A 13,623-nucleotide genomic window follows, 5' to 3' on the forward strand; every position below is an offset into this window, starting at 1 on the left:
GTGTGATGGACAAAACAAGGCCAGCTTACAATGTTGACCTGTGACGTAGACTGCAGCACCCATCCATCCCCTCAACGTCAACACCGACCGCTCCTTTATCCCGCTATTGCTGACCGTTTTCATCTCGCCGGGAACGGCTACGATCTGACATTCAAAAAATGTTCACAAAATTTAGGGTGGAATTCAGTTTCACAGCGATAGTCAACAAGCCCCAGCGCTCTCATTTTCTCTCCGATTTAAATGCAAACTATGTCATTTTGTAGATGTGATCACGCTCTCCCACAGAAAACCCTCTCAGGTCCATAACTACTGATTTGCCACATTGTGTCCGGCGTGTGTGTGTCTGCTCATTTGCATAATTTCTTGGGCAAATGTTTGTGATAATGTATGGGTTATGATGATATGTGTGACTAAATATATGTGTGTGTGTGTGTGTGTGTGTCTTCAGGCTCTGGGATGTTTACGGTCTCTCCGTGCCCCTGCACATGGTCGGCCCCTAATGCAATACAGCTGTTAGGGTCCCGACACAGGGGCCTCCCATCAACGGTTTCATTGTAATGGACTGTGTGTCTGTGTGTGTGTGTGTGTGTGTGTGTGTGTGAGTACATGCTTGCTTCTCCGGGTGTTTGTTCCTGTGTTTGTGAATGATTGTGCGTTTTATTGAACGTGTTTGTATGTACGTGTGTTTTTGTCGTTCCTTCTCTTTGTTCCCGTCTTTCTCTTTCTGTGAGTTTATTTCTTATTGTGTGTTTCTGTCTGTCTGTATGTGTGTGTGTGTGTGTGTGTGGGTGTCGCATATCCTGTTGATGTTGCTCGGATCACCTCTTTCTCTGCCTCCTAAAAAACACAGCTTGTGTTATGAACAAGTCAGGCCCCCTTTTGTCTCAGGTGAAATAGTCCCTCTCCATTTTCTCCCTCTCGTCCGTTCCTGTTCCTCGGAGACATGTTTTAACTGCAGATGATGGCTTCCACGTGAGAGGCTAGTTACTCCTGATCGGGCGCGTCGCCCCGCTACCTAACATGCGATCCATTGTCGAGTCGGGATGAATCGCCGCTCAGCTCGCGGCAAAGTGAAGTCTGAAAGGAGAGGCGCTATTAGCCGTGGCCCATTGTGCGAATGGTAATGACACAAACATCTTTTCAAAATGTGGCGAGCCAAAGCCTCGGCCCTCTTTTCTCTCAGCTGGCATTTTGAGGGTTGTGCCCAGGTCAGCGCCGCTTCGTCGTGTTGGCCGATTGCCGCGCAATCCGCTGCATAATGGGGAAATTAAGTTTCCATAATGCCCAAATGAGGTTATCATCGGCTGTGCAGCTGTTTACGGGGTCAAGGAGAGATACTGTTTCCAATCCAGGTCCTGATTTAGTCGGGGAATCTGACTAGATTTAGCCCTTCCACAGTATTTTCTCCGTTTGACCATGAATTTGACTAAACAGGGAACTAATGCCACTGGTTGTTGTTGGATATCGACAGGTTCATACTGTTATCTTAGCTGACACAAAGAGGAGTGAATGTATTTCTGGATTTCTTAATATTTCACTACCTCTCGCCTTTGAAACTAAACAGAATGAAATGATGACAGTGACCTGTTGAGGAGAATTGTGTGATTGGGCTGAAAGCTCCAGATTATTCACTAAATACATGTGCGGGATTTTTCTCCAAAGTTTCTGATTTTGTAAATATTTCTAAAACCTTCACCATGTATTCATGCTGTATGCGTGTGTGTGACTGTACAGTGGGTTCAGTGACGGGGGCTCGCTGTCTCTCCTCCTTGCCCTGCGTGTGCGTGGGTGCATGTGTGTGTGTGTGTATGTGTGTTCCTGTCACTGTCTGAGTGTGTGTGTTAAAGTATCACAGAAGTGACAGTCTGTCAGCCCTGCTTTTCTCTGCACTCTCCGGAACAATAGCTGGATTGGCCGTATGTGTGACACGTAGACCACACACCCCTAATAGTGACTGGCAGCACTATGGGCTGGAAGCAGCATGCACTCTCTAGGTCACACACACACACACACACAGACACACAGTACTGTACATACACCTGAGGACACAATGGGTGTGGGTGATTGGTGAGGGTTTCAGTGTGTGTGTGTGTGTGTGTTCACCCATGCATGTTAGCTTGTGCATATGTTCTGTTGGAAGTGTTTCAGCTGTCTTCTTGTCACAAAACTGCTCCAATGTCTCAGGATCGAGCATCTTGCCTCTCGCTGCATCAATACAAAGGCACAAAGAAACGATTTGTCAAACATGCATATTCCATCTTATTTTTCTACTATGGCCATGAAAATGAAAAGGAAAAGAGACCCGGATCGGCTGGACGATGCGCATCACACCCGAATACCTCGTCCTTGTTCTGCATTGACACCGAAGGGCATTGAAAAATCATATAAAAAATCATATAAACAGTCTATTCAAACTAATAGCTAGAATAAATGCGTTTGAAGACAGGAGTGGGGTCGTCGTGGCGCAGGGGTTAGAGGGGGTGTGCTGGTGTGCTGGGAAGCACAAGGTTGGTGGTTCGATTACAGGCTGCCCCATGTTCCATGCCGAAGTGTCCCTGAGCAAGACACCTAACCCCTAATTGCTCCCCAGGCATAAATGTGAAAAGCCATGGGTTTAAAGTGTAATGTAAGTCGCTTTGGATAAAAGCGTCTGCTAAATGACATGTAATGTAATGTAATGTAATGAGTGGGTAGGAGGTGAGGAAAAAGTTTCAAACAGAGAGAGAATGGATTCATCTGTGCAAGACAGCATCACTGCCTCATAACAGTCAGTTAGCCGATGCTGCAAAAAAAAACTCCCCGTCTCCGCGACCGTCAGCAAACGGTGACAACGGATCCGTCCGTCATTGGAGATGCGGGACGGCCACTGCGCTGCGTCACGGGGAGAGAAGCTTGTGGCCTCTCCTCACACCGATCCCGTGCCAAGGCTCGTTTTTTACGACCGCTGTTCCGTTTGCTTTACTCAGTCAGCCAGGCCGGTCATGTGAACAGCACGCCACGTGTCCGAGAGAGTGACAGTAAAAGAGGCGGGAAACAACACAACTTAACCAATTCAGCACGGGCGATTGCAGAGCATTGCAAGGACGTGGTGAAAAGTACTACTGTTATGGGCCGCGAGCTTGAGTGTGGCCTCCAGGAGAAGAGTGGTTCAGGAATCACTTGTTGTCCTCTTTTTTTTTTCATCCGCCAACGTCTACAGAAGTAAAGTGGAGTTGTATCTGTGTGCGTGTGTGTGTGTGTGTGTGTGTGTGTGTGTGTGTGTGTGAGGGAGAGATGGACTTGGGGAAGGGGGCAGCACTGCTGTGCTTTTGCACTCGCCAGTGATGAGCCCTGTGGTCAAATGGCCCCTCCCCTTTGCTTACACACACACACAGACACACACTGAGGAAGAGCCTTTTTGCTGCTGGCCCTTTAAGAGCTGAGCCTCGATCGCACAGCTTACAGCGAGGGAGGGAGAAGAGGAGGGACAGAGGCAGAGAGAGAGAGAGAGAGAGGGGGAGAGAGGGAGGGAGGGTGTAAGGCTGAAAGTGTGTGAGTAGAGAGACGGAGAGGAACACAGAGAGAGAGAGAGAGAGAGAGAGAGAGAGAGAGAGAGAGAGAGAGAGACAGAGAGAGAGAATCGGCAGTGTGTGTGAGAGGTTGAAGGATCACTTCTCTCCCGTCTTGTTTTGGGGACACTTACCTTGTTCATCTGAGCGTTGTGGGACTGTTTTATGTTGTTGTTGACAAGAGCGACGGACCTTTACTCCAGCATGCTCACTGAGCCTGAGCTACCTCAGGAGTGTAACAGGTACGTGCCGCGCGCTCTCTCTCACACACACACACACAAACACACACACACACATTCACGTAGAGATGTCCGAGACAGAGGACAGGACGTAGTAGGACACATTTAAGAAGGACAGGAGTAGAAAGTGGAGAGACATCAGTGTGGAGAGAAGACTCGGTATGTTTGTTTGTGTGTGTGTGTGTGTGTGTGTGAAGCATGCAAAGTGTCTCAGCGGGTCCGCTGAGTGCATGTGCGTGCGTGTGTGTGTGTGCGCGCGTGTGTGTGTGTGTGTGTGTGTGTGTGTGTGTGTGTGTGTGTGTGTGACAGGCAGAGACGGAGGTGAAGGAGAGTTGATGATCGACTCCTATTCGCCCTGCAAAACTGGGAGAAGCAGGCAATAAATAAACGCGCGCGCCCGCGTGTGTGTGTGTGTGTGTGTGTGTGTGTGTTTGTATGTTGGTCCCCCCCCCGTCCCACTCCCCCCAGAAGTGACACAATTGTCCCACTTCTCCTCCTCTATCCCACCTGAAGTTGTGTTTATTCAGTTCAATACCTCCATAGACAAACTGCCTAAAACGGTAGCGTGTGTGTTTGTGCGTGTGTGTTTGTGCGTGTGTGTGTGTGTGTGTGTGTGTGTGTGTGTGTGTGTGTGAGGAGAAAATGAGACACTCTTTCAGAGAGAGTTTCTGTCAAAGTCCCGATGTTGGATCCCCGTCTCATCTGCTCGTCTCACCACAACTTCATTTACTTCTGCTTCAACTTATGGGCTATTTATAAGTCTCCGCCTGCGTCCTCGAGCTCTCTTCAACAAGTCACAATTACTTCGAGGTGTTGTTCATTTTTTTTTTTAGACGTGACCAAAGCAACGAAAGCAAACAACTGCTCCATCCCCAATGGGAGACGTACACCCTTGCCCTCCCAGCTCAGCCCCGGCGTTTGAAATTGACTTCTTTCTTCCCTTTAATCCAAATTCAATACACGCAAAATCGCAGTAATCCTATTGTCAATCTGCCTGCTGCTGCTGCTGCTGGTGGTGTTGTTGTTGTTTTTATTTTTATTTTTCTCTTGCCTTATGCTAATGTTAATCTCGCTGTGAGTTTGTGCGGGGGCCCCCGAACCCGTTCCCTCTACCCAACGCTGTCAACGCGAGTGGCTCTTCGCCGCTGGAATAATGGCCGTTTGATGCTAATGCCGTGAGAGACAGATTATGTTCTAATACCCGGCGTTTTAATACCAGCGCACGCCTCGCTCTCCCTTCCCCTGCTTGACTTTTATTGCTTAAAAGGTGGCGTTCTGTCCCCCCCACACTCCCGATGAAACAATCTTTTGTTCTGAGATAAACTAAGGGGTCGGTGGGGTTGCAGTTTGGTCTGTTGGGAAGGGGGGGGGGTCAGGTTCAGGGGCCCCTTAAATTAAGAACACATTTAGATGTCGCAAACCCCCCCCCCCCCCCCCCCATCCGCTGTTTTTAATAAAACCGCTCAATCCTGCAAAGTGGTTAAAGAGCGGGAGAGAGAAAGATAACAACGGCTAGTAGGAATTAAAAATTTAAAGGATTACACCCAAAAGCAGAATGTATGGAGATAAATGCAGGGATTACAATGACTTAGGAGAAGAGCGCTTCAAAACTCTTGCTTTCCAGTAATGCACTCCATCACTGTGGCTCTGGTCCGTGAGCGTGTGTGTGTGTGTGTGTGTGTGCGTGTGTGTGCGCGTGCATTCATACTGGATCTATGCGTGTGAGCGAGAGAGGGGTATCTTTCTTTCTCTATGTGTGTGTGTGTGTTTCCTGTGTGTGTGGAGCAGTAGCCTCTGTGTGTGTGTGTGTGTGTGTGTGTGTGCGTGAGGAGCCAGTGTGTGTGTGCTCTCCAGCCTCGGTGGTCGCGATGCTCTCCGTTCCTGCCTTCCTGTAAGTGTCCGTGCTTCTTTTTCATCCCCGTCGCTCCTCACACTTTCTTCTGCACTAACGCTCGCTCCCACTTCCTCTTTTCCCCCTAAATCACATTGTTGTGAGAATTCACTGGAGGGGTCGGGGGGGGGTCGGGGAGGGGGGTCTGATCCAAAATAGCCAGCGAGGATGAGTTTGTCTGTTTGAGGTTGTGTCTGAAGAAAAAAAGAGAAAAAAATCACAAGTGTCAGTTTTATTATTATTGTCTTTATTTGATGCTGTATACAAGTTATCTACTCTACTCTATCTACATATTTATTTACTCTTGTTTTATTCAAGCTCACAAAAGTCTTGGTGGTGGGGTCTCCTTCTTGATCAGTCGCCTCAGAAGGCACTTCATGCTTCGCCGCGGCGGGAATTTCTCCGAGTCTCATTAGTGTTACGTTGGAATTTCACATTCCAATTACGTCTCTGGTGATTCGAGCCGCCTCGACGTTTCCAGTCGCGGCTGAAAACAGTGGAAGCGGACTGCCTTCCGCAAAACGTGGCCTCGTCAGAAAAAGCACACAGACGGCCGCGCACGGGGAGAACAAAAAACGGGGGGGTGGGGATATGAAGCCCAAGCCCCCCAAAACACAGCGAAGAGACCGGACAAGGAGGTGGAAGATGGAGAGATGCGGTCAGAGTGACACATTCCTCCCTGATGAGCAGGGGAAGGGGTAGTTACAGAGAAGTGCCGGAGACTGAGTGGGGAGGGGGTCTAGGGGGGAGGAAGAGGTCTCTGTCGATGTGGTGTTAAGGCCCTGGTAGACTTTCACACCCCTCCATTTGTCCCCTCGGTTTATTGGGGTGTTTTGCGTGTGTGTGTGTGGGGGTGTGTGCGACTGCCACTGGTTGTGTCAACACTTTGAGCGGTTGAAGCGGGACTCGCTCAGATACAATCTGCTCAGATTCCATTAAGGCAAACTGTTGTTTTATTGCTATTCAGAAATTTAGTCAACTGCTGCTTTTGTAATTTGAATTGATGGTATCAAATTCCACCGTTGTTACTTTAAATACAAAGTAATGATGGATTTAAGAATTTTGAGTTACCGATTTAGATGAAAATATGAAGTATTTTAATTTGTAATTATTGTAATTATTATTAATTATTATTATTTAAAATAATTACTTAAAACAGCATTCAGATTCCTCATTATGCACAAGTGATATTCATTATTATAATATTAAAACATTTGCAAACCTGCAGCACCGTTGCTTCTAAAACATGACTTTTTATATTTTTATATATTATTTTATATCTTATAAATATATAGCTGTATGGCCTGCTTATTTTTTTTTTAAAGGGAGTACTTTTTGTGCCATCCGATAAAAACTTGTTTCCAATTTAAGTGAGCAGTGCTGCTTCCATTGCGGGTGTCTCTCTACTTCATTTAAAAGGCCGAGATTAAAGTGGTGTGTGTGTGTGCGTTTGAGGACAGGGAGTGAGAGTGTGTGTGTGTGTGTGTGTGCGTGTGAAGGAGGGAGCGAGTAGAGTAATTGAGTGGAGTGTCCGTGCTTTGCAAACTAATACGCCATTCTGCCCCTCTCTTCCCCTGTGGCCCTGTCCCGGCCTCTCTTCCCCCCCACCACCTCCCCTCCCTCTCTCTCTCTCTCTCTTTCTCTCTCTCACCCCCACCACCTCCCCTCTCTCTCTCTCTCTCACCCCCACCACCTCAGACTAGAGACCATTGTCTGGACCATATTGTCTGTCCCCAGAGAGCCTTGATAACCGTGTCTCCATCCAGAGGGAGAGAGAGCGGGAGAGAGAGAGAGGTGGGGGGGGGCTAAGAGAAAGAAAGGGAAAGAAAGAACGATAGACAGAAAAATACCAGAGGAGAATGCTAGAGCCCCCCCACTTCCTCCCCTCTTTTTAGCACACTCCCACCCTCCCCCTTCAGCCCTCAAACTCTCTGCCACCGTGGTGATCAGCTGACCCTGTCTGATAGCCAATAGAAGAAAAGGAGGGGGGGGGGGTTGGCAGAATTTGTCCTTGTTGTTGCTGTTTATGGAGGGGGGAGGAGGGTGGGGGGAGCGGTGAGGGTGCTGGAGTCTTAGAAGTGACTGGGACAGTCTTTGGAAAGCAGACAGACAGGCAGAGGTGTCCCTCCAGGCTAATACGAGACTGGTGATGTGGTGGTGACATGAAGTTACGGGGTAAGGGTCAAAGGTCAGGTGGAGGTATTGCATCGTCAACAGAGCATGCCTTGTATGTGTGTGTGTGTGTGTGTGTGTGTGTGTGTGTGTGTGTGTGTGTGTTTATCTTCGATTCACACTTCACATTCCTCTTCTTCTTTATTCTCTTCATCAACCATCCATCAATTCAGGCATCTTATCTTGGACTAATCCTAATGGGCTGTGTTTGTCTCGATACGTTTTTTGTCCCACACACACACTCACGCGCACACACACACACACACCATTTACCATCAGTCCAATCTACCAAAGGAGACAGTGTTAGAGGCTTGGAGCTACCTCCCAGTGCGCCACAATGAAACCCTTGTCTTTCCAGGTAGTGAGGCAGGGAGAGAGAGGGGGAAATATATATCTATATATATATGAGAGGGGGGGTAAGACGGGGTCGGCAGAGGGGAAAAAGAGGAAAGACCATTTGTGCCGAGGTGGGAGCGTTTCTAAGTGGGGGACGAAGGAAGAAGTCCTGCCATGAGAGTGTGTGTGTTGCCATTTATGTCAGAGAATGCGTGTGTGTGTGTGTGTATGTCTGGTTTACAGGGGCAAGCCAAGTCACTGACAGTGAGACAAATGTTGTGACTCGGTTATGGATTGCTTAACAAATGCGGCACAAATAGTGGCCTGGCGCAACAATGGAAAAACACTGTCCCTCGCTCAATAAACATTATGCAGCGTCTCCCCCTCGCAAAACACCAGGGGAGCGGGGCCGCCGTCCACCGGATGCACTTTTCCTCCCTCCGTCTGTCTATCTTCAGCCACCCCCCCCACCCGCCCCCTCACTGCCCCTTCTGCCTCTCTCCTTCCTTTTTCTATGGCAACACTCAAGATTTTCCCACGATCTGTTTTCACTCCACCCTCCAAGTGATGACGACAAAAGCCACGTAAAGCTTACGACCTTCTCCTCCTCCGTCCGCCGTCAATCCCCACTCACCTAAACCTCTCTCGCATGGTCACCTACGCACACGTCGTCGAGGTGACTCGGTGTGAAGACATTTTTTTTAAAGGGGGTGGGGGGGAATAGGCAAAAAGCGACGGCGCGGAGCGACGCCTCGCTGGTGACTAAGAGAGAGGGGAGGGCGAGAGAGGTGGTCCTGGAGGCCGTATGAGGTGGCCCACGTCTTCAGAGCACCCCCATCCCGCCGTACGCACAACACATGACTGTCTCTCTAGCGCGTGTGTGTGTGTGTGATTCACAGCGGTGGCATTAGGTTGTGTGTTATTGCCTTTTGTGGTTAAGCTGCACAGGAAACAGGCTTTGGGCTGTCGGCCGCCCATTTAGGGCACCTCACAGAGGATGCTTTGTGTGCGTGAGGCTTGAGTGTGTGTCTGCACCTTTGTGTGTGTGTGTCAGGGTGTGTCCGTGTGTGAGCATATACAGGCGGGAGCTGTGTTCGACATTCCCTCGTTGTTTACACACCGTTACAGTGGAGAAAGTCATCGGGGAAAATGAAGCGCTCAGCGGCGCTTTGCTTCCCGGCCTAACGGGCAGAACATTTTTGCTTCACGGTGCAGTCACACTTTGTGTACGAACGTCTCCGGAAAGCCTTTTTGAATTGGCATGTCTCGGCCTTTGGGACTCTGGACATTTGTTTTGGCCTTTTTCCACACTGGATTTCACATCGAAATGTGTAAAAACAATTACTTTTACGCTTTTTAAAGTCCGCTCAATGAATTATGATGCTCGTCACACGAGGGGAAGAGGACATCATTGACTCCCTCTCCCAGGTCCTCACTCTTCCTCTGTATCCCTTCATCTCAGCCTGTCCTCTGCCCCCCCCCCCCTCTTCCCACTGTTCAAAAGGACAGCATATAAATAGATATTAGGCAATATCCTTAAGAGTCTGCACAGAGAAGAGGGGAGGGATGGAGCGACATTCTTACAAACAGCTGATTGTGTAAAGAGGGAACAGTGAGTAAGACAACACCGGGGAGGGAGGGAAAGAGAGAGAGGGGGGAGGGGGAGCAGGAGGACAGACGATGTTAAAATAAGTTCAAGTGGGACAGAGGGATGGAGACGGAAAGCGAAGGGGTTTTGAAAGCGCAGACAAGGAACAGCGAGAGGCGGAGAGAAAGAAAGCGATGCCAATAAAGCGAGTGATCGGGCGACACTGGGGAAACATTTGTTTAAATTCCCGCCCGAGGTGTCATACGGATGTAAATGTTGCGGTCGGCTCCTTGGAGGCAAAACGCCCCGGGTGCCTTATCTAAAAGGCACATTCCGCTCAACTATTTTCATTCCGTTCCCTCAGAGAGCAATTTCAAAGGTAGCTCGCATTTCCTCGCAAATAGGCCTGAGTGACAGGCAGCCACTTCATAGCAGTCACAAGGTGGCGGGTGGGAAAAAAATCCCACAAAACCCCCCCTGGAAAAAAACCAAAGCACCAGCAGCACAAAATGTCACTTTGACTCCTAAAGGCACTTTTTATTCATCCGTTTAAAATTTTTTTTTTTATTTCCGTCGGTTGAAATAACGAGAGGTAACTTAAAGCAAGACGGAGCAAGCGCGCACGTGCACACACGGGCATGCAGACACAGACGCGCGCGCACGTGCACTTTATTGTGGAATTCTCCAGAGGAGGCTCCCACGCTCCCTGAAAGCTGGTTCTGAGTAGAGGAGTTAACAAGAGCAGTTAGCACCATGATTATGTTAGCAGCCAGACACACAGAGCGTGTGTGTGTGTGTGTGTGTGTGTGACATGGCTGCTTTGTCTCTTCTCTCCCTCTTCAGTAAAGCTCAAACCAATCTTTGCCCCATTGTTTTGTTGTTTTGTTGTTGTTATTGCGTTATTCCCTCCCGTGCTGGCGAGCCCCCCCCCTCTCGTAAACTTTGCTTGGCGTGAGCTGGCGGGCTGCTGACGCGCCTACATGAAATGGAACGCGTCGATTACAGTAAGCCAAGGGCCAGGAGACGGTTAACCACCGGCCGCGGCGATTATTGGGCCCCGTTAATGGACGCGCGGCGCCGTCCGATTAGTGACTTAACGGCAGTGGACATATGTGATATGAGAGGGACTTAGCCGAGGAGCCGCTAATCATCAAAAAGCCAAGGGGAAGTGGCGCTCTAATCTCAGCTTAGCGCTCCCACCGTGGGCCCGGTTGTGTGTGTTTGTGTGTGTGTGTGTGTGTGTGTGGGGGAGACAGTTTCCTGTAATGTGACTTTGGTGGACAGAAGAGACAAACAAGCCATTATAATTGTGTTTCTTTGGATTTCACTTTTTTTGTTCATTTTGTTTATAAAAAAAACAAAAAACACACTGCTATGATTGTCACGCTGGTGTTATGTCATGTGACCCCCTCGCCCCCCCCCCCCCCCCCCCCCCCCTCTCTTCCCGCGCTGCTACCAGCGTGTGTTCGGAGCGAGGCGGCTGACGTTGTCGGACCCGGTGAAATTATGCTAATGATGTCTAATTACGAGTCTATTAGAATTATCTCCCCAGTGAAACGACAACTTGTTTTAATCCTCGCCGGGTTCCTCGCCGGGTTCCTCGCCGGGTTCCTCGCCGGGTTCCTCGCCGGGCCTCCGCCGCCGCCGCCTTTGAGTGAAGTAGCCGGCGTAGCCTGCGCACCCGCCGTGCCCAATCGTGCAGTAATTCCACTTCAAAGGCGAACGGGAGGGAAGAGAGGGATTTTATAGCCGGAGAGGAGCTGTGAACGGCCTCCCCATTCACGGGCACCCACCTTTGAGGAAGTAGTAGCAGAGGGTTTGGGGGAGGGAGGGGGGGATTGGGGGGAGGGAGACAGAAAAGAGGGAAAAGAAGTAAATTTAAAAAAAGCACAAAGCATGATTAAATGTTTGCCACGGTGTTGTTTCCTCTCGAGGTGAGCGGAGTTCTCGGTGTGTGTCGGTGTTGTTGTTCCGTGTTAACGTGCAGCCGCTGTGGCGCAGCTACTGGCTAAACGACGGCCGGTAAAATCTCTCCTCGCTCAACCGAAAAATACCTCAAGAGGACGGCCGAGCCAAAGTGCAAGACATCTGTGAGGTGACGGGCTCCAGAGCCGACCCCAGGTCTTTGTTGGGGTTACGACGGGCCGGAGGTGTGCACAGGAGGGGAGGTGTGTGTGTGTGTGTGTGTGTGCCCGTCTAAAACAAAAGGGCCCACTGTGAGAGAGTGAAAGGAGGTAAAGTAAACAGGCAGTGATGAAGACAGACCTGCAGTGTTAGGGCCTCTGTTCTATGTATGCGCATGTATGTGTGTGTGTGTGTGTGTGTTCAGTTTGTACAGCTGGCCTTGCTGCTCACACACACACACACACACACACACACACACACACACACACACACACACACACACACAGTTCTTTCTCCTCAGTCCTTCTATCAGCAGTATCATAAATGTTATCACGAGTGGATTACAATGTTCTCATGAATTGGATGTCATGATAGCGGGTTTGTCTCGTCAGTATTTAGTTGAAACAAACATCTTTACTGGTGTCTCTTTTTGCCCCCAGAGATAAAGAACATATGTGGCCCGTCCGTGGGGGTTGGTCTGTACACACTGTCCTGATTGGAACCCGAGAAGCATAATTGTGTGATGGTTAGAACGTAGTTTTTGCACAACTTGAGTCAGTACCTAGAGCTGTGCATTTGGCCAGTAAGTATCAGCAATATGCCCACGATAACACCAATTAGTGCATTGGTCTCAGTTATTAGATTATCTATAAATTCAATAAATGTTACAAAATCTCAAATCTCCCCAAAACAATTACTGCTTTATTTTCTACCTCGCACAATATCACTGGAGTGAACCATTATCTTATTCTGCCCCCCCTCCCTCTCGGCGACGTGATAAGTCTGCATGTCGCTCAGCGCGGCGGCCTCCTCAGCGCCTCTGCCGAGCGCCACTCAATACGGCTCCCCTTCCCACTGTCACAAGGTAAATAAGCAATGAATTAGCGGCGGGGCTGCTCCGAGGAACAATGCCAGATGTACAGTCCAGAGGAAATCCAATAGAGTCAAGAGTGTAATCAGTTTACCAGAGAGAGAGAGAGAGAGAGAGAGGAGGAGGGGGGGGGAGAACGGGCGAGAGCCGGGCAGGGGGAGGGAGAGCAAATGGGACACAGACGGGCCACGGACGGGAGAGGAAGAGTAGAGGAAGCAGACAAACCCCGCTTTTTTTTTTTTTTTTTTTGACGGACCTCAAGAGGTCGGAAGCCTGTTGCCTGTTCCTCAAACCCTCCGTGCCCCCCCCCCCCCCCCACTACCCCTACCCCACCTCCCAATTTCAGCAGTCCCTCCATCCACGGCCCCATCGCTCTGTGGGCCTGAGCTTTAGCAGCCTATTACCCAGGGTCACAGTCGCAGCGGCTTCAAGGCTGACAAGTGCATCTGAAAGCACTCAGGCAATGCTGAGAAGCACATTAAATTCTATTATAGCTGCGTAGTTGCTGCATCTCCATTCAGCTGAAGTACACGGAGGCAAATTTACCTCGTGTGAGACAGAGTTCACCTAATAGATGTGGCTTTATATCCTTTCCGCCTTTTCAGGGGAACAAAGCCGCGGTAACAAATGCAAACAGCGGGGCCCTTCGTGTTGCCAGCTATTTCCCTCCGGTTCCTCTATTCTGCCGAGGTTTTCATAAACACACATTATTGTCACCGCGCGTACCACTCTCACTCCTTCGGCTCTCGTGTGTTTTTTATTTTTGTATTTCTCCTCTTTCCCCACACTCTCTCTCTCTCTCTCTCTCTCTCTCTGTGAAAGCCCATTGTCGAGCCACGGTCATTTCCTGCACA

The 13,623-nt window shown here is 49.5% G+C and overlaps 1 protein-coding gene across 1 annotated transcript in view; it reads left to right on the forward strand.

The window, feature by feature from the left end:
• Positions 1 to 3,391: 3,391 nt before the first annotated feature.
• Positions 3,392 to 13,623, forward strand: part of sox5 (SRY-box transcription factor 5) — a 68,085-nt gene continuing 57,853 nt past the window's right edge. The window contains exon 1 of the mRNA XM_078100951.1: positions 3,392 to 3,790. Coding sequence (XP_077957077.1) covers positions 3,714 to 3,790 — 77 coding nt within the window. The 5' untranslated portion in view covers positions 3,392 to 3,713. The remainder of the gene's footprint in view (positions 3,791 to 13,623) is intronic.

Source organism: Gasterosteus aculeatus, chromosome 4 (genome assembly GCF_964276395.1).
Source record: "Gasterosteus aculeatus chromosome 4, fGasAcu3.hap1.1, whole genome shotgun sequence".
Classification (NCBI taxonomy): Eukaryota; Metazoa; Chordata; class Actinopteri; order Perciformes; family Gasterosteidae; genus Gasterosteus; species Gasterosteus aculeatus.